Source organism: Oncorhynchus nerka, unplaced genomic scaffold (genome assembly GCF_034236695.1).
Source record: "Oncorhynchus nerka isolate Pitt River unplaced genomic scaffold, Oner_Uvic_2.0 unplaced_scaffold_2130, whole genome shotgun sequence".
NCBI classification, from domain to species: domain Eukaryota; kingdom Metazoa; phylum Chordata; class Actinopteri; order Salmoniformes; family Salmonidae; genus Oncorhynchus; species Oncorhynchus nerka.
The window spans coordinates 10,928-32,031 of NW_027039212.1; the positions used below are offsets into that span (position 1 = coordinate 10,928).

At 51.2% G+C, this 21,104-nt stretch overlaps 1 protein-coding gene across 1 annotated transcript in view; it reads right to left on the reverse strand.

Annotated features, from left to right (window-relative positions):
* Positions 1–1,138: 1,138 nt before the first annotated feature.
* LOC115118932 (E3 ubiquitin-protein ligase TRIM47-like) overlaps positions 1,139–21,104 on the reverse strand; it is a 22,028-nt gene continuing 2,062 nt past the window's right edge. The window contains exons 2-7 of the mRNA XM_065014785.1: positions 15,142–15,237; positions 14,296–14,529; positions 7,598–7,757; positions 7,215–7,280; positions 4,532–4,654; positions 1,139–1,514 (exon numbers count right to left, since the gene is read on the reverse strand). Coding sequence (XP_064870857.1) covers positions 1,438–1,514; positions 4,532–4,654; positions 7,215–7,280; positions 7,598–7,757; positions 14,296–14,529; positions 15,142–15,237 — 756 coding nt within the window. The 3' untranslated portion in view covers positions 1,139–1,437. The remainder of the gene's footprint in view (positions 1,515–4,531; positions 4,655–7,214; positions 7,281–7,597; positions 7,758–14,295; positions 14,530–15,141; positions 15,238–21,104) is intronic.

Below are 21,104 nucleotides of genomic sequence, written 5' to 3' on the forward strand. Positions count from 1 at the left end.
CCAGACTAACCAGTCTACACTATAACAGGTGTGTTAGACCCAGTCTACACTATAACAGGTGTGTGTTAGACCCCAGACTAACCAGTCTACACTATAACAGGTGTGTGTTAGACCCAGTCTACACTATAACAGGTGTGTGTTAGACCCCAGACTAACCAGTCTACACTATAACAGGTGTGTTAGACCCCAGACTAACCAGTCTACACTATAACAGGTGTGTTAGACCCCAGACTAACCAGTCTACACTATAACAGGTGTGTGTTAGACCCCAGACTAACCAGTCTACACTATAACAGGTGTGTGTTAGACCCAGTCTACACTATAACAGGTGTGTGTTAGACCCGAGATTAACCAGTCTACACTATAACAGGTGTGTGTTAGACCCAGTCTACACTATAACAGGTGTGTTAGACCCCAGACTAACCAGTCTACACTATAACAGGTGTGTTAGACCCCAGACTAACCAGTCTACACTATAACAGGTGTGTTAGACCCAGTCTACACTATAACAGGTGTGTGTTAGACCCCAGACTAACCAGTCTACACTATAACAGGTGTGTGTTAGACCCAGTCTACACTATAACAGGTGTGTGTTAGACCCCAGACTAACCAGTCTACACTATAACAGGTGTGTTAGACCCCAGACTAACCAGTCTACACTATAACAGGTGTGTTAGACCCCAGACTAACCAGTCTACACTATAACAGGTGTGTGTTAGACCCCAGACTAACCAGTCTACACTATAACAGGTGTGTGTTAGACCCCAGACTAACCAGTCTACACTATAACAGGCGTGTTAAGCCCCAGACTGACCATGGTTGCCATGGAGACAAGGACAGGTAGACATTACGTTGTGAAACGGCACGTTAACCTGTTCTCCAACTACTTGCTAACCCGAACACATCATCGCTCCCAACTACATGTTAAAGTGGCATTTAACACTTACAGTACCGTAGCTCAGTGATTTATTCTCTGTGGGACAGGACACTGCCCTCGCTGTTCAGGAACTTCCTTCCTTGGGCCTGTGTTTGTGTTGTGATGCCAGCTATAGGACTAGGAAGCAAACAGACGTAAACATTTAGCAACAGAGGCCCACTAATGAATACACCACCAGAATGAAGAAGCGAGACAGACGAGTTTTAAAGCAGATCTGTGTATTTATTTCATCGTGTCACTTAAAAGCATTCATTACAAACTGATTTATTATCATTAAATACGTCTGGGGGAGAAAAAAAAAAACAATTGTAAATCATGTCTTTAAAAAGTAATACTGTATCACTGTTGAAAGCAACAGGTACTGATTCATCAGGTGAATACATTGTCTGACAAGAGAAGAGGTCCCGTCTGGTTCTCTCCAACCGGTCTTCCCACAGTCACAACCTCTGATTGGGCATCGCCTCTCCCTCTCTTCAGCAAAACCGTTCTCTCTGCCTGAGTTACAGCTTCCTGCGTGACTTCCGCTGCATCATCCTCTGTCTGGAGCCGTTGGAGGAGGAGGAGGAGAGCTTGGATCCTGAGACGACAGAAGAGTTAGTCAGCACAACTCTAGGAAGACCTGGGACACAGATGTATAGTGACGTGTCTTCACTTTACTGTAAAACTAGATACAACCTGGGACAGAAGTTGGGCTGTTGGGGGGGGACCGGAGTTGGGCTGTTGAGGGGACCGGAGTTGGGCTGTTGGGGGGACCGGAGTTGGGCTGTTGGGGACCGGAGTTGGGCTGTTGAGGGGGACCGGAGTTGGGCTGTTGGGGGGACCGGAGTTGGGCTGTTGAGGGGGGGGACCGGAGTTGGGCTGTTGAGGGGGACCGGAGTTGGGCTGTTCCGGAGTTGGGCTGTTGGGGGGGACGGAGTTGGGCTGTTGGGGGGAGGGGGACCGGAGTTGGGCTGTGGGGGGTGGGGGCGGAGTTGGGCTGTTGAGGGGAGGGGGACCGGAGTTGGGCTGTTCCAGAGTTGGGCTGTTGAGGGGACCGGAGTTGAGCTGTTGAGGGGACCGGAGTTGAGCTGTTGAGGGGACCGGATGGGCTGTGGGGGCCGGAGTTGAGCTGTTGAGGGGGACGGAGTTGAGCTGTTGAGGGGACGGAGTTGGGCTGTTGAGGGGGACCGGAGTTGGGCTGTTGAGGGTCCTGGAGTTGGGCTGTTGAGGGGTCCTGGAGTCCTGTTGAGGGGGAGTTGGGCTGTTGAGGGGGAGTTGGGCTGTTGAGGGGGAGTTGGGCTGTTGAGGGGGAGTTGGGCTGTTGAGGGGAGTTGGGCTGTTGAGGGAGAGACCGGAGTTGGGCTGTTGGGGGAGTTGGGCTGTTGAGGGGGAGTGTTGGGGAGAGGCCGGAGTTCGGCTGTTGGGAGAGACCGGAGTTGGGCTGTTGGGGGAGTTGGGCTGTTGAGGGGAGTTGGGCTGTTGAGTAGGGGGGAGACGGAGTTGGGCTGTTGGGGAGACCGGAGTTAGGCTGTTCCGGAGTTGAGCTGTTGAGGGGGACCGGAGTTGGGCTGTTGAGGGAGAGTTGGGCTGTTGAGGGAGTTGGGCTGTTGGGGGAGAGACCGGAGTTGGGCTGTTGGGGGTGGGGGAGACCGGAGTTGGGCTGTTCGGAGTTGAGCTGTTGAGGGGGACCGGAGTTGGGCTGTTGAGGGGGAGTTGGGCTGTTGAGGGGGACCGGAGTTGGGGGAGACCGTATGGGCTGTGGGGGGGACCCGGAGTTGAGCTGTTGAGGGGACCGGAGTTGGGCTGTTGAGGGGTCCTGGAGTTGGGCTGTTGAGGGGTCCTGGAGTTGGGCTGTTGGGGGAGTTGGGCTGTTGAGGGGAGTTGGGCTGTTGAGGGGGAGTTGGGCTGTTGAGGGGAGTTGGGCTGTTGAGGGGAGTTGGGCTGTTGAGGGGAGTTGGCCTGTTGAGGGGGAGAGACTGGAGTTGGGCTGTTGGGGGGACCGGAGTTGGGCTGTTCCGGGGGGTGGGCTGTTGAGGGGGCCCGGAGTTGGGCTGTTGAGGGGACCGGAGTTGGGCTGTTGAAGGAGAGTTGGGCTGTTGAGGGGAGTTGGGCTGTTGGGGGAGAGACCGGAGTTGGGCTGTTGGGGGACCGGAGTTGGGCTGTTGGGGAGAGACCCGAATTGGGCTGTTGGGGGGCGGAGTTGGGCTGTTCCGGAGTTGAGCTGTTGAGGGGACCGGAGTTGGGCTGTTGAGGGGAGTTGGGCTGTTGGGGAGAGACCGGAGTTGGGATGTTGGGGGAGAGACCGGAGTTGGGATGTTGGGGAGACCGGAGTTGGGATATTGGGGGAGAGACCGGAGTTGGGCTGTTGGGGGAGAGACCGGAGTTGGGCTGTTGGGGAGAGACCGGAGTTGGGCTGTTGGGGAGAGACCGGAGTTGGGCTGTTGGGGGTAGTAGCCGGAGTTGGGCTGTTCCGGAGTTGAGCTGTTGGGGGACCGGAGTTGGGCTGTTCGGAGTTGGGCTGTTGGGGGGTAGGAGAACGGAGTTGGGCTGTTCCGGAGTTGAGCTGTTGAGGGGACCGGAGTTGGGCTGTTCCGGAGTTGGGCTGTTGGGGAGAGACCGGAGTTGGGCTGTTGGGGGAGACCGGAGTTGGGCTGTTCCGGAGTTGAGCCGTTGAGGGGACCGGAGTTGAGCCGTTGAGGGGACCGGAGTTGGGCTGTTGAGGGGAGTTGGGCTGTTGGGGAGAGACCGGAGTTGGGCTGTTGGGGAAGAGACCGGAGTTGGGCTGTTGGGGAAGAGACCGGAGTTGGGCTGTTGAGGGGAGTTGGGCTGTTGAGGGGAGTTGGGCTGTTGAGGGGGACCGGAGTTGGGCTGTTGAGGGGGACCGGCTGTTGGGGGGAGGGAGGACCGGAGTTGGGCTGTTGGGGGGAGGGGACCGGAGTTGGGCTGTTGGGGGGGGGGACCGGAGTTGGGATGTTGGGGGAGGGGACCGGAGTTGGGCTGTTGGGGGAGGGGACCGGAGTTGGGCTGTTGGGGGAGGGGGACCGGAGTTGGGCTGTTGGGGAGGGGGACCGGAGTTGGGCTGTTGGGGGAGGGGACCGGAGTTGGGCTGTTGGGGGAGGGGGACCGGAGTTGGGCTGTTGGGGGAGGGGGACCGGAGTTGGGCTGTTGGGGGGGAGGGGACGGAGTTGGGCTGTTGGGGGGGGGGACCGGAGTTGGGCTGTTGGGGGAGGGGGACGGAGTTGGGCTGTTGGGGGAGGGGGACCGGAGTTGGGCTGTTGGGGGAGGGGACCGGAGTTGGGCTGTTGGGGGAGGGGACCGGAGTTGGGCTGTTGGGGGGGGGACCGGAGTTGGGCTGTTGGGGGGAGGGGGACTGGAGTTGGGCTGTGGGACCGGAGTTGAGCAACACTGTTGTAGGGGATGGCTGAGTCATGTTAAAGTACAACTAGCTCCTACACCTACCTTTCAGGTTGATCCGACAGGTCTCCCTCAAAACCACAGGTAGAGCAAGTCTCCACATCAGACTAAAACCCACAACTATCATCGTCTAGTACTGGATTTGACCAATAGAGTTGTAGAGTTGGTTTCAGCATTATCTACTATTAGGTTTCAACTTACCGAAGGGTGAGAACGCGAAGCCCCCGAATGTGGGGACTGCAGCTCCCGGGCTGAGGAACGGGTTGAGACCCCCCCCACTGGAGCTCTGCTCTACTGCAGCCAGAGCTGGCGGAGGAGCCACCACTAGGTAGGAGGAGACAGAACGGGTCAGAACATAGGCAATGCCCACAAACAACTGCTAGGCCCAGTGCCAAACAGACTCTAGTCCAGAAACAACTGCTAGGCCCAGTGCCAAACAGACTCTAGTCCAGAAACAACTGCTAGGCCCAGTGCCAAACAGACTCTAGTCCAGAAACAACTCCTAGGCCCAGTGCCAAACAGACTCTAGTCCAGAAACAACTCCTAGGCCCAGTGCCAAACAGACTCTAGTCCAGAAACAACTCCTAGGCCCGGTGCCAAACAGACTCTAGTCCAGAAACAACTCCTAGGCCCGGTGCCAAACAGACTCTAGTCCAGAAACAACTCCTAGGCCCGGTGCCAGAAACACAGAACCAACTGACCTAAATTAAATAAAGGCTAAATACATTTTAAAAAGCACTGCAATGGATGAGAAAGAGATAGGAGGTAGATAGGAGGTAGAGTAGAGGTAGAGTAGAGGTTTAGAGGTAGAGTAGAGGTAGATAGGAGGTAGATTAGAGGTGTAGAGGTAGATTAGAGATAGGAGGTAGAGTAGAGGTAGATTAGAGGTGTAGAGGTAGAGTAGAGGTAGAGTAGAGGTGTAGAGGTAGATAGGAGGTAGAGTAGAGGTAGATAGGAGGTAGATAGGAGGTAGAGTAGAGGTAGGAGGTAGATTAGAGGTAGAGTAGAGGTGTAGAGGTAGATTAGAGGTAGAGTAGAGGTGTAGAGGTAGATAGGAGGTAGAGTAGAGGTAGATAGGAGGTAGATAGGAGGTAGAGTAGAGGTGTAGAGGTAGATAGGAGGTAGAGTAGAGGTAGATAGGAGGTAGAGTAGAGGTAGATAGGAGGTAGAGTAGAGGTAGAGTAGAGGTAGAGTAGAGGTAGAGTAGAGATAGATAGGAGGTAGATAGGAGGTAGATAGGAGGTAGAGTAGAGGTAGAAAGGAGGTAGAGTAGAGGTAGAAAGGAGGTAGATAGGAGGTAGAGTAGAGGTAGAGTAGAGGTAGAGTAGAGGTAGAGTAGAGGTAGATAGGAGGTAGAGTAGAGGTAGATAGGAGGTAGAGTAGAGGTAGATAGGAGGTAGATTAGAGGTAGATAGGAGGTAGAGTAGAGGTAGATAGGAGGTAGAGTAGAGGTAGAGTAGAGGTAGAGTAGAGGTAGAGTAGAGGTAGATAGGAGGTAGAGTAGAGGTAGATAGGAGGTAGAGTAGAGGTAGATAGGAGGTAGATAGGAGGTAGATAGGAGGTAGAGTAGAGGTAGATAGGAGGTAGATAGGAGGTAGATAGGAGGTAGATAGGAGGTAGATAGGAGGTAGATAGGAGGTAGAGTAGAGGTGTAGAGGTAGAGTAGAGGTAGATTAGAGATAGGAGGTAGAGTAGAGGTAGATTAGAGGTGTAGAGGTAGATTAGAGATAGGAGGTAGAGTAGAGGTAGATTAGAGGTGTAGAGGTAGAGTAGAGGTAGATATGAGGTAGAGTAGAGGTAGATAGGAGGTAGAGTAGAGGTAGATAGGAGGTAGATAGGAGGTAGATAGGAGGTAGATAGGAGGTAGATAGGAGGTAGATAGGAGGTGTAGAGGTGTAGAGGTAGATAGGAGGTAGAGTAGAGGTAGATAGGAGGTAGATAGGAGGTAGATAGGAGGTAGATAGGAGGTAGATAGGAGGTAGATAGGAGGTAGATAGGAGGTAGATAGGAGGTAGATAGGAGGTAGATAGGAGGTAGAGAGGTAGAGTAGAGGTAGATAGGAGGTAGATAGGAGGTAGATAGGAGGTAGATTAGAGGTAGATAGGAGGTAGAGTAGAGGTATATTGGAGGTAGAGTAGAGGTATATTGGAGGTATATTGGAGGTAGATAGGAGGTAGAGTAGAGGTAGATAGGAGGTAGATAGGAGGTAGATAGGAGGTAGATAGGAGGTAGAGTAGAGGTAGAGTAGAGGTAGAGTGGAGGTAGAGTGGAGGTAGAGTGGAGGTAGAGTGGAGGTAGAGTGGAGGTAGAGTGGAGGTAGATAGGAGGTGTAGAGGTAGATAAGAGGTAGATTAGAGATAGGAGGTAGAGTAGAGGTGTAGAGGTAGAGTAGAGGTAGATTAGAGATAGGAGGTAGAGTAGAGGTAGATTAGAGGTGTAGAGGTAGAGTAGAGGTGTAGAGGTAGAGTAGAGGTAGATTAGAGATAGGAGGTAGAGTAGAGGTAGATTAGAGGTGTAGAGGTAGAGTAGAGGTATATTGGAGGTAGAGTAGAGGTAGATGGGAGGTAGAGTAGAGGTAGATTAGAGGTAGAGTAGAGTAGAGGTAGAGTAGAGGTAGATTAGAGGTAGATTAGAGGTAGATAGGAGGTAGATAGGAGGTAGATAGGAGGTAGATAGGAGGTAGATAGGAGGTAGAGTAGAGGTGTAGAGGTAGATTAGAGGTAGAGTAGAGGTAGATAGGAGGTGTAGAGGTAGATTAGAGGTAGATTAGAGGTAGAGTAGAGGTAGAGTAGAGGTAGAGTAGAGGTAGAGTAGAGGTTTAGAGGTAGATTAGAGGTAGATTAGAGGTAGAGTAAAGTTAGAGTAAAGGTGCACAGTAACTCACATGCTGTTGGATCAGTCTGGAAACAGCTGGGGGGTTCTGGTGACTCTACTATAGACACCTCTCTCACTGGGGAGGAACACAGACAGTCTGCTGTATTTACTCAAGGTACTGTATGGATCCTGCCTAGTTCTCAGAGGAATAAATACATCAAATCAGGCCTTTTGAGGACAGGTGCTGACTATTTTTGTTTAACTTCCAGTATCAAATGGTTTTGGTGTCTGATTTTTTTTTTTTTAAATGATATACATATTTTAAGAAGTCCCAGTTTAACTTTTAACTTGAGAGAAGAGTTAAGAAGAGGTTCTCAGGAGATAAATGGTTCTGTACCTCTCTCAGGAGATAAATGGTTCTGTACCTCTCTCAGGAGATAAATGGTTCTGTACCTTTCTCGTAGATGCTGATGAAGCTCCCCTGACACACCTCCTCCAGGAGCCCTCTGAAGTCAGCTACCGATGACATCACCATGTTAAAGGTGAAGTTGGGGTCGAAGGTCACAGCTGGCAGGCCTCCAATCACAGGAGAGGAGCTCAGAGACTGACAGCTCTACAACAACACAGAGACAGATGGGTTAGAGAGACATCAGAGAGACATAGCCTGGCCGGGAGAGAGAGAGACATAGCCTGGCCAGGTCAGAGAGACATAGCCTGGCCAGGAGAGAGAGAGACATAGCCTGGCCAGGTCAGAGAGACATAGCCTGGCCAGGTCAGAGAGACATAGCCTGGCCAGGTCAGAGAGACATAGCCTGGCCAGGTCAGAGAGACATAGCCTGGCCAGGTCAGAGAGACATAGCCTGGCCAGGTCAGAGAGACATAGCCTGGCCGGGAGAGAGAGAGACATAGCCTGGCCAGGAGAGAGAGAGAGACCTAGCCTGGCCAGGTCAGAGAGAGAGACATAGCCTGGCCAGGAGAGAGAGACATAGCCTGGCCAGGTCAGAGAGAGAGACATAGCCTGGCCAGGAGAGAGAGACATAGCCTGGCCAGGAGAGAGAGACATAGCCTGGCCAGGAGAGAGAGACATAGCCTGGCCAGGAGAGAGAGAGAGAGACATAGCCTGGCCAGGTCAGAGAGACATAGACTGGCCAGGAGAGAGAGACATAGCCTGGCCGGGAGAGACATAGCCTGGCCGGGAGAGAGAGAGAGAGACATAGCCTGGCCAGGTCAGAGAGACATAGCCTGGCCAGGTCAGAGAGACATAGCCTGGCCAGGTCAGAGAGACATAGCCTGGCCAGGTCAGAGAGACATAGCCTGGCCAGGTCAGAGAGACATAGCCTGGCCAGGTCAGAGAGACATAGCCTGGCCAGGTCAGAGAGACATAGCCTGGCCAGGAGAGAGAGACATAGCCTGGCCAGGAGAGAGAGACATAGCCTGGCCAGGAGAGAGACATAGCCTGGCCAGGTCAGAGAGACATAGCCTGGCCAGGTCAGAGAGACATAGCCTGGCCAGGTCAGAGAGACATAGCCTGGCCAGGTCAGAGAGACATAGCCTGGCCAGGTCAGAGAGACATAGCCTGGCCAGGTCAGAGACATAGCCTGGCCAGGTCAGAGAGACATAGCCTGGCCAGGTCAGAGAGACATAGCCTGGCCAGGTCAGAGAGACATAGCCTGGCCAGGTCAGAGAGACATAGCCTGGCCAGGTCAGAGAGACATAGCCTGGCCAGGTCAGAGAGACATAGCCTGGCCAGGTCAGAGAGACATAGCCTGGCCAGGAGAGAGAGAGACATAGCCTGGCCAGGAGAGAGAGAGACATAGCCTGGCCAGGTCAGAGAGACATAGCCTGGCCAGGAGAGAGAGACATAGCCTGGCCAGGAGAGAGAGAGAGACCTAGCCTGGCCAGGTCAGAGAGAGAGACATAGCCTGGCCAGGAGAGAGAGACATAGCCTGGCCAGGAGAGAGAGACATAGCCTGGCCAGGAGAGAGAGACATAGCCTGGCCAGGAGAGAGAGAGACATAGCCTGGCCAGGAGAGAGAGACATAGCCTGGCCAGGAGAGAGAGACATAGCCTGGCCAGGTCAGAGAGACATAGCCTGGCCAGGAGAGAGAGACATAGCCTGGCCGGGAGAGAGAGAGAGAGACATAGCCTGGCCAGGCCAGAGAGACATAGCCTGGCCAGGCCAGAGAGACATAGCCTGGCCAGGCCAGAGAGACATAGCCTGGCCAGGCCAGAGAGACATAGCCTGGCCAGGCCAGAGAGACATAGCCTGGCCAGGCCAGAGAGACATAGCCTGGCCAGGCCAGAGAGACATAGCCTGGCCAGGTCAGAGAGACATAGCCTGGCCAGGTCAGAGAGACATAGCCTGGCCAGGTCAGAGAGACATAGCCTGGCCAGGTCAGAGAGACATAGCCTGGCCAGGTCAGAGAGACATAGCCTGGCCAGGTCAGAGAGACATAGCCTGGCCAGGTCAGAGAGACATAGCCTGGCCAGGTCAGAGAGACATAGCCTGGCCAGGTCAGAGAGACATAGCCTGGCCAGGTCAGAGAGACATAGCCTGGCCAGGTCAGAGAGACATAGCCTGGCCAGGTCAGAGAGACATAGCCTGGCCAGGAGAGAGAGACATAGCCTGGCCAGGAGAGAGAGACATAGCCTGGCCAGGAGAGAGAGACCTAGCCTGGCCAGGAGAGAGACCCCTAGCCTGGCCAGGTCAGAGAGACCCCTAGCCTGGCCAGGTCAGAGAGACATAGCCTGGCCAGGTCAGAGAGACATAGCCTGGCCAGGTCAGAGAGACATAGCCTGGCCAGGTCAGAGAGACATAGCCTGGCCAGGTCAGAGAGACATAGCCTGGCCAGGTCAGAGAGACATAGCCTGGCCAGGTCAGAGAGACATAGCCTGGCCAGGTCAGAGAGACATAGCCTGGCCAGGTCAGGAAGACATAGCCTGGCCAGGTCAGGGAGACATAGCCTGGCCAGGTCAGGGAGACATAGCCTGGCCAGGTCAGGGAGACATAGCCTGGCCAGGTCAGAGAGACATAGCCTGGCCAGGAGAGAGAGACCTAGCCTGGCCAGGAGAGAGAGACCTAGCCTGGCCAGGAGAGAGAGAGAGAGACATAGCCTGGCCAGGAGAGAGAGAGAGAGACATAGCCTGGCCAGGAGAGAGAGAGAGAGACATAGCCTGGCCAGGAGAGAGAGAGAGAGACATAGCCTGGCCAGGAGAGAGAGACATAGCCTGGCCGGGAGAGAGAGACATAGCCTGGCCAGGAGAGAGAGAGAGAGACATAGCCTGGCCAGGTCAGAGAGACATAGCCTGGCCAGGAGAGAGACATAGCCTGGCCAGGAGAGAGAGACATAGCCTGGCCAGGAGAGAGAGAGAGACATAGCCTGGCCGGGAGAGAGAGAGACATAGCCTGGCCGGGAGAGAGAGAGACATAGCCTGGCCAGGTCAGAGAGACATAGCCTGGCCAGGTCAGAGAGACATAGCCTGGCCAGGTCAGAGAGACATAGCCTGGCCAGGTCAGAGAGACATAGCCTGGCCAGGTCAGAGAGACATAGCCTGGCCAGGTCAGAGAGACATAGCCTGGCCAGGTCAGAGACATAGCCTGGCCAGGTCAGAGAGACATAGCCTGGCCAGGTCAGAGAGACATAGCCTGGCCAGGTCAGAGAGACATAGCCTGGCCAGGTCAGAGAGACATAGCCTGGCCAGGTCAGAGAGACATAGCCTGGCCAGGTCAGAGAGACATAGCCTGGCCAGGTCAGAGAGACATAGCCTGGCCAGGTCAGAGAGACATAGCCTGGCCAGGTCAGAGAGACATAGCCTGGCCAGGTCAGAGAGACATAGCCTGGCCAGGTCAGAGAGACATAGCCTGGCCAGGAGAGAGAGACATAGCCTGGCCAGGAGAGAGAGACATAGCCTGGCCAGGAGAGAGACCTAGCCTGGCCAGGAGAGAGACATAGCCTGGCCAGGGAGAGAGACATAGCCTGGCCAGGTCAGAGAGACATAGCCTGGCCAGGTCAGAGAGACATAGCCTGGCCAGGTCAGAGAGACATAGCCTGGCCAGGTCAGAGAGACATAGCCTGGCCAGGTCAGAGAGACATAGCCTGGCCAGGTCAGAGAGACATAGCCTGGCCAGGTCAGAGAGACATAGCCTGGCCAGGAGAGAGAGAGAGACATAGCCTGGCCAGGCGAGAGAGACATCACACACTGCTGATGTGTTACTAATCCGGAATATCAGAGAGACCTAGCCTGGCCAGGAGAGAGAGACCTAGCCTGGCCAGGAGAGAGAGACATAGCCTGGCCAGGAGAGAGAGAGAGACATAGCCTGGCCAGGAGAGAGAGAGAGACATAGCCTGGCCAGGAGAGAGAGAGAGAGACATAGCCTGGCCAGGAGGAGAGAGAGAGAGACATAGCCTGGCCAGGAGAGAGAGACATAGCCTGGCCAGGAGAGAGAGACATAGCCTGGCCAGGAGAGAGAGAGAGAGACATAGCCTGGCCAGGAGAGAGAGAGAGAGACATAGCCTGGCCAGGAGAGAGAGAGAGACATAGCCTGGCCAGGAGAGAGAGAGAGAGACATAGCCTGGCCAGGAGAGAGAGAGAGAGACATAGCCTGGCCAGGAGAGAGAGAGAGAGACATAGCCTGGCCAGGAGAGAGAGAGAGAGACATAGCCTGGCCAGGAGAGAGAGAGAGAGAGACCTAGCCTGGCCAGGAGAGAGAGAGAGAGACCTAGCCTGGCCAGGAGAGAGAGAGAGAGACCTAGCCTGGCCAGGAGAGAGAGAGGGAGACCTAGCCTGGCCAGGAGAGAGAGAGAGACCTAGCCTGGCCAGGAGAGAGAGAGAGACCTAGCCTGGCCAGGAGAGAGAGAGAGAGACCTAGCCTGGCCAGGAGAGAGAGAGGGAGACATAGCCTGGCCAGGAGAGAGAGACCTAGCCTGGCCAGGAGAGAGAGACCTAGCCTGGCCAGGAGAGAGAGAGAGAGACCTAGCCTGGCCAGGAGAGAGAGAGAGAGACCTAGCCTGGCCAGGAGAGAGAGAGAGAGACCTAGCCTGGCCAGAGAGAGAGAGAGACCTAGCCTGGCCAGGAGAGAGAGAGAGACCTAGCCTGGCCAGGAGAGAGAGAGAGAGACCTAGCCTGGCCAGGAGAGAGAGAGAGACCTAGCCTGGCCAGGAGAGAGAGAGAGACCTAGCCTGGTCAGGAGAGAGAGAGAGAGACCTAGCCTGGCCAGGAGATAGAGAGAGAGACCTAGCCTGGCCAGGAGATAGACATCACACACTGCTGATGTGTTACTAATCCGGAATATCAGAGAGAAATAGCCTGGCCAGGAGAGAGAGACATAGCCTGGCCAGGAGAGAGAGACATAGCCTGGCCAGGAGAGAGAGACATCACACACTGCTGATGTGTTACTAATCCGGAATATCAGAGAGCCATAGCCTGGCCAGGTCAGAGAGACCTAGCCTGGCCGGGAGAGATAGAGAGACATAGCCTGGCCAGGAGAGAGAGAGAGACATAGCCTGGCCAGGAGAGAGAGAGAGACATAGCCTCGCCAGGAGAGAGAGAGAGACATAGCCTGGCCAGGAGAGAGAGAGAGACATAGCCTGGCCAGGAGAGAGAGAGAGACATAGCCTGGCCAGGAGAGAGAGAGAGACATAGCCTGGCCAGGAGAGAGAGAGAGACATAGCCTGGCCAGGAGAGAGAGAGACATAGCCTGGCCAGGAGAGAGAGAGACATAGCCTGGCCAGGAGAGAGAGAGAGACATAGCCTGGCCGGGAGAGAGAGAGACATAGCCTGGCTGGGAGAGAGAGAGACATAGCCTGGCCAGGAGAGAGAGAGAGAGAGACATAGCCTGGCCAGGAGAGAGAGAGAGAGAGAGACATAGCCAGGCCAGGAGAGAGAGAGAGACATAGCCTGGCCAGGAGAGAGAGACATAGCCAGGCCAGGAGAGAGAGACATAGCCTGGCCAGGAGAGAGAGACATAGCCTGGCCAGGAGAGAGAGAGAGAGAGACATAGCCTGGCCAGGAGAGAGAGAGAGAGACATAGCCTGGCCAGGAGAGAGAGAGAGACATAGCCAGGCCAGGAGAGAGAGAGAGAGACATAGCCTGGCCAGGAGAGAGAGAGAGAGACATAGCCTGGCCGGGAGAGAGAGAGACATAGCCAGGCCAGGAGAGAGAGAGAGAGAGAGACATAGCCTGGCCAGGAGAGAGAGAGAGAGAGAGACATAGCCTGGCCAGGAGAGAGAGAGAGAGACATAGCCTGGCCAGGAGAGAGAGAGAGAGACATAGCCTGGCCAGGAAAGAGAGAGAGAGACATAGCCTGGCCGGGAGAGAGAGAGATACATAGCCTGGCCGGGAGAGAGAGAGAGAGACATAGCCTGGCCGGGAGAGAGAGAGAGAGAGAGACATAGCCTGGCCAGGAGAGAGAGACAGACATAGCCAGGCCAGGAGAGAGAGAGACATAGCCTGGCCAGGAGAGAGAGAGACATAGCCTGGCCAGGAGAGAGAGAGAGAGACATAGCCTGGCCGGGAGAGAGAGAGACATAGCCAGGCCAAGAGAGAGAGAGAGACATAGCCTGGCCAGGAGAGAGAGAGAGACATAGCCTGGCCAGGAGAGAGAGAGACATAGCCTGGCCAGGAGAGAGAGACATAGCCTGGCCAGGAGAGAGAGAGAGAGACATAGCCTGGCCAGGAGAGAGAGACAGACATAGCCAGGCCAGGAGAGAGAGAGACATAGCCTGGCCAGGAGAGAGAGAGACATAGCCTGGCCAGGAGAGAGAGAGAGAGACATAGCCTGGCCGGGAGAGAGAGAGACATAGCCAGGCCAGGAGAGAGAAAGAGACACAGCCTGGCCAGGAGAGAGAGAGAGACATAGCCTGGCCAGGAGAGAGAGAGAGACATAGCCTGGCCAGGAGAGAGAGAGAGACATAGCCAGGCCAGGAGAGAGAGACATAGCCAGGCCAGGAGAGAGAGAGAGACATAGCCTGGCCAGGAGAGAGAGAGAGACATAGCCTGGCCAGGAGAGAGAGACATAGCCTGGCCAGGAGAGATGGATACCTACTCTACATCAGTCACCTCAGGCTGAGGATGGTATTGACAGGACCTACTCTACATTAGTCACCTCAGGCTGAGGATGGTATTGACAGGACCTACTCTACATCAGTCACCTGTAGGAAGAAGATGTGGTCCTCAGTGTGTGAAAGCTGCTCCAACTCAGCATCTCTCCTCCTCAACTCAGACATCTCCTGCTCCAGTTTGGCCAGCAGTCCTTCAGCTTGGCCGACAGCAGTCTTCTCCTGGGCTTTGATCAACTCCCTCACCTCAAACCTCTTGAGCTCCATGGAGCGGATCAGCTCTGTAAAGACCGTCTCCGTGTCCTCCACGGCCGACCGCGCTGAACGCTGGAGGGGGACACAGACACACAGCAGATGTCTATATAGGTCTTGAATATATCTAAAGTACTAATGCAATATTGTGTAAGGCTGAAGCCGTGTTGCATATTTTAATGATCAAATAAGTTCAATGAATACTAACAGAAACAGACAGAGGTTTAGTATGAGGACTAGTGTGGCCCAGTCCATTCCCCATATTGCTACTCACAATTGGAGAATCTGCAACTGCAAGTCCTTCTCCCATCGTTAGACAGAAAGATACTCACAGTTAGAGAGCTGATGGCCTGTCTCAGCTCCTGCACGTCCTTCTCCCATCGTTAGACAGAAAGATACTCACAGTTAGAGAGCTGATGGCCTGTCTCAGCTCCTGCAAGTCCTTCTCCCATCGTTAGACAGAAAGATACTCACAGTTAGAGAGCTGATGGCCTGTCTCAGCTCCTGCAAGTCCTTCTCCCATCGTTAGACAGAAAGATACTCACAGTTAGAGAGCTGATGGCCTGTCTCAGCTCCTGCAAGTCCTTCTCCCATCGTTAGACAGAAAGATACTCACAGTTAGAGAGCTGATGGCCTGTCTCAGCTCCTGCAAGTCCTTCTCCCATCGTTAGACAGACAGATACTCACAGTTAGAGAGCTGATGGCCTGTCTCAGCTCCTGCACGTCCTTCTCCCTCTCCTGGATCCTCTGCTGAGACCTCCTCTTCAGCTCCCCCAGCTGGCTCTGAAGAGAATTGTACAGACGAACAGAGAGACAGGCAGACAGACCATTAACATTGCTTCATGACATAAACATGGACTTCAGCTATAACTGTAAAGGGTAGTCTGGGGCTGATAATCCTTTTTCAGGACTTTTAAATCATGCTATCATGCTATTAAAGCCATTTGTCTTCACAAAAATGTCACCATCATCTCTCAGCTCTTTAACATACCGTGTGTAGGTCCGACACAAAATGCATTATTTTACACAATATCCAATATCTAATGCACTAGGCAGCACTCTGCCTTCTCGCTGCAGTTCTCAGCCATTAGCTTCACCCACTGACTGACTCATGTTAACTACAAACCTGTGTTTTAACGTTTAGAAACGTCAACGATAATCACACGTGATACCGCTTTCGAAACATATGGCCCTTATCTTTAACCAGCGAGAAAAAAACCTTCAACTAAAATATGACACAATCATCTGTCACAGACCCATACAGCTATGGAGCCTCCATCCTACTAAACTACACTGTAGTAGTCACAGACCCATACAGCTATGGAGCCTCCATCCTACTAAACTACACTGTAGTAGTCACAGATCCATACAGCCTCCATCCTACTAAACTACACTGTAGTAGTTACAGATCCATACAGCTATGGAGCCTCCATCCTACTAAACTACACTGTAGTAGTTACAGACCCATACAGCTATGGAGCCTCCATCCTACTAAACTACACTGTAGTAGTTACAGATCCATACAGCTATGGAGCCTCCATCCTACTAAACTACACTGTAGTAGTTACAGATCCATACAGCTATGGAGCCTCCATCCTACTAAACTACACTGTAGTAGTTACAGACCCATACAGCTATGGAGCCTCCATCCTACTAAACTACACTGTAGTAGTTACAGACCCATACAGCTATGGAGCCTCCATCCTACTAAACTACACTGTAGTAGTCACAGATCCATACAGCTATGGAGCCTCCATCCTACTAAACTACACTGTAGTAGTTACAGATCCATACAGCTATGGAGCCATCATCCTACTAAACTACACTGTAGTAGTTACAGATCCATACAGCTATGGAGCCTCCATCCTACTAAACTACACTGTAGTAGTTACAGATCCATACAGCCTCCATCCTACTAAACTACACTGTAGTAGTTACAGATCCATACAGCCTCCATCCTACTAAACTACACTGTAGTAGTCACAGACCCATACAGCTATGGAGCCTCCATCCTACTAAACTACACTGTAGTAGTCACAGATCCATACAGCTATGGAGCCTCCATCCTACTAAACTACACTGTAGTAGTCACAGATCCATACAGCCTCCATCCTACTAAACTACACTGTAGTAGTCACAGATCCATACAGCCTCCATCCTACTAAACTACACTGTAGTAGTTACAGACCCATACAGCCTCCATCCTACTAAACTACACTGTAGTAGTTACAGATCCATACAGCCTCCATCCTACTAAACTACACTGTAGTAGTTACAGATCCATACAGCCTCCATCCTACTAAACTACACTGTAGTAGTTACAGACCCATACAGCCTCCATCCTACTAAACTACACTGTAGTAGTTACAGATCCATACAGCCTCCATCCTACTAAACTACACTGTAGTAGTTACAGATCCATACAGCCTCCATCCTACTAAACTACACTGTAGTAGTTACAGATCCATACAGCCTCCATCCTACTAAACTACACTGTAGTAGTTACAGATCCATACAGCTATGGAGCCTCCATCCTACTAAACTACACTGTAGTAGTCACAGATCCATACAGCCTCCATCCTACTAAACTACACTGTAGTAGTTACAGATCCATACAGCTATGGAGCCTCCATCCTACTAAACTACACTGTAGTAGTCACAGATCCATACAGCCTCCATCCTACTAAACTACACTGTAGTAGTTACAGATCCATACAGCCTCCATCCTACTAAACTACACTGTAGTAGTCACAGATCCATACAGCTATGGAGCCTCCATCCTACTAAACTACACTGTAGTAGTTACAGATCCATACAGCCTCCATCCTACTAAACTACACTGTAGTAGTTACAGATCCATACAGCTATGGAGCCTCCATCCTACTAAACTACACTGTAGTAGTCACAGATCCATACAGCCTCCATCCTACTAAACTACACTGTAGTAGTTACAGATCCATACAGCTATGGAGCCTCCATCCTACTAAACTACACTGTAGTAGTTACAGACCCATACAGCCTCCATCCTACTAAACTACACTGTAGTAGTTACAGACCCATACAGCTATGGAGCCTCCATCCTACTAAACTACACTGTAGTAGTTACAGATCCATACAGCCTCCATCCTACTAAACTACACTGTAGTAGTTACAGATCCATACAGCCTCCATCCTACGAAACTACACTGTAGTAGTTACAGATCCATACAGCCTCCATCCTACTAAACTACACTGTAGTAGTTACAGATCCATACAGCCTCCATCCTACTAAACTACACTGTAGTAGTTACAGATCCATACAGCTATGGAGCCTCCATCCTACTAAACTACACTGTAGTAGTTACAGATCCATACAGCTATGGAGCCATCATCCTACTAAACTACACTGTAGTAGTTACAGATCCATACAGCTATGGAGCCATCATCCTACTAAACTACACTGTAGTAGTTACAGATCCATACAGCCTCCATCCTACTAAACTACACTGTAGTAGTTACAGATCCATACAGCTATGGAGCCTCCATCCTACTAAACTACACTGTAGTAGTTACAGATCCATACAGCTATGGAGCCTCCATCCTACTAAACTACACTGTAGTAGTTACAGATCCATACAGCTATGGAGCCTCCATCCTACTAAACTACACTGTAGTAGTCACAGATCCATACAGCCTCCATCCTACTAAACTACACTGTAGTAGTTACAGATCCATACAGCCTCCATCCTACTAAACTACACTGTAGTAGTTACAGATCCATACAGCCTCCATCCTACTAAACTACACTGTAGTAGTTACAGATCCATACAGCCTCCATCCTACTAAACTACACTGTAGTAGTTACAGACCCATACAGTTATGGAGGCTCCATCCTACTAAACTACACTGTAGCAGTTACAGATCCATACAGCCTCCATCCTACTAAACTACACTGTAGTAGTTACAGATCCATACAGCCTCCATCCTACTAAACTACACTGTAGTAGTTACAGATCCATACAGCCTCCATCCTACTAAACTACACTGTAGTAGTTACAGACCCATACAGCCTCCATCCTACTAAACTACACTGTAGCAGTTACAGATCCATACAGCCTCCATCCTACTAAACTACACTGTAGTAGTTACAGATCCATACAGCTATGGAGCCTCCATCCTACTAAACTACACTGTAGTAGTTACAGATCCATACAGCCTCCATCCTACTAAACTACACTGTAGTAGTTATAGATCCATACAGCCTCCATCCTACTAAACTACACTGTAGTAGTTACAGACCCATACAGCCTCCATCCTACTAAACTACACTGTAGTAGTTACAGATCCATACAGCTATGGAGGCTCCATCCTACTAAACTACACTGTAGCAGTTACAGATCCATACAGCCTCCATCCTACTAAACTACACTGTAGTAGTTACAGATCCATACAGCCTCCATCCTACTAAACTACACTGTAGTAGTTACAGATCCATACAGCCTCCATCCTACTAAACTACACTGTAGTAGTTACAGACCCATACAGCCTCCATCCTACTAAACTACACTGTAGTAGTTACAGATCCATACAGCCTCCATCCTACTAAACTACACTGTAGTAGTTACAGATCCATACAGCCTCCATCCTACTAAACTACACTGTAGTAGTTACAGATCCATACAGCCTCCATCCTACTAAACTACACTGTAGCAGTTACAGACCCATACAGCCTCCATCCTACTAAACTACACTGTAGTAGTTACAGATCCATACAGCCTCCATCCTACTAAACTACACTGTAGTAGTTACAGACCCATACAGCTATGGAGGCTCCATCCTACTAAACTACACTGTAGTAGTTACAGATCCATACAGCCTCCATCCTACTAAACTACACTGTAGTAGTCACAGATCCATACAGCCTCCATCCTACTAAACTACACTGTAGTAGTTACAGATCCATACAGCCTCCATCCTACTAAACTACACTGTAGTAGTTACAGACCCATACAGCCTCCATCCTACTAAACTACACTGTAGTAGTTACAGATCCATACAGCCTCCATCCTACTAAACTACACTGTAGTAGTTACAGACCCATACAGCCTCCATCCTACTAAACTACACTGTAGTAGTTACAGATACATACAGCCTCCATCCTACTAAACTACACTGTAGTAGTTACAGACCCATACAGCCTCCATCCTACTAAACTACACTGTAGTAGTTACAGATCCATACAGCCTCCATCCTACTAAACTACACTGTAGTAGTTACAGATCCATACAGCCTCCATCCTACTAAACTACACTGTAGTAGTTACAGACCCATACAGCCTCCATCCTACTAAACTACACTGTAGCAGTTACAGATCCATACAGCCTCCATCCTACTAAACTACACTGTAGTAGTTACAGATCCATACAGCTATGGAGCCTCCATCCTACTAAACTACACTGTAGTAGTTACAGATCCATACAGCCTCCATCCTACTAAACTACACTGTAGTAGTTATAGATCCATACAGCCTCCATCCTACTAAACTACACTGTAGTAGTTACAGACCCATACAGCCTCCATCCTACTAAACTACACTGTAGTAGTTACAGACCCATACAGCTATGGAGGCTCCATCCTACTAAACTACACTGTAGCAGTTACAGATCCATACAGCCTCCATCCTACTAAACTACACTGTAGTAGTTACAGATCCATACAGCCTCCATCCTACTAAACTACACTGTAGTAGTTACAGATCCATACAGCCTCCATCCTACTAAACTACACTGTAGTAGTTACAGACCCATACAGCCTCCATCCTACTAAACTACACTGTAGTAGTTACAGATCCATACAGCCTCCATCCTACTAAACTACACTGTAGTAGTTACAGATCCATACAGCTATGGAGCCTCCATCCTACTAAACTACACTGTAGCAGTTACAGATACATACAGCCTCCATCCTACTAAACTACACTGTAGTAGTTACAGACCCATACAGCCTCCATCCTACTAAACTACACTGTAGTAGTTACAGATCCATACAGCTATGGAGCCTCCATCCTACTAAACTACACTGTAGCAGTTACAGATACATACAGCCTCCATCCTACTAAACTACACTGTAGTAGTTACAGACCCATACAGCCTCCATCCTACTAAACTACACTGTAGTAGTTACAGACCCATACAGCCTCCATCCTACTAAACTACACTGTAGTAGTCACAGATCCATACAGCCTCCATCCTACTAAACTACACTGTAGTAGTTACAGACCCATACAGCCTCCATCCTACTAAACTACACTGTAGTAGTTACAGATCCATACAGCCTCCATCCTACTAAACTACACTGTAGTAGTTACAGATCCATACAGCTATGGAGCCTCCATCCTACTAAACTACACTGTAGCAGTTACAGATACATACAGCCTCCATCCTACTAAACTACACTGTAGTAGTTACAGACCCATACAGCCTCCATCCTACTAAACTACACTGTAGTAGTTATAGATCCATACAGCCTCCATCCTACTAAACTACACTGTAGTAGTTACAGACCCATACAGCCTCCATCCTACTAAACTACACTGTAGTAGTTACAGATACATACAGCCTCCATCCTACTAAACTACACTGTTGTAGTTACAGATCCATACAGCCATCATC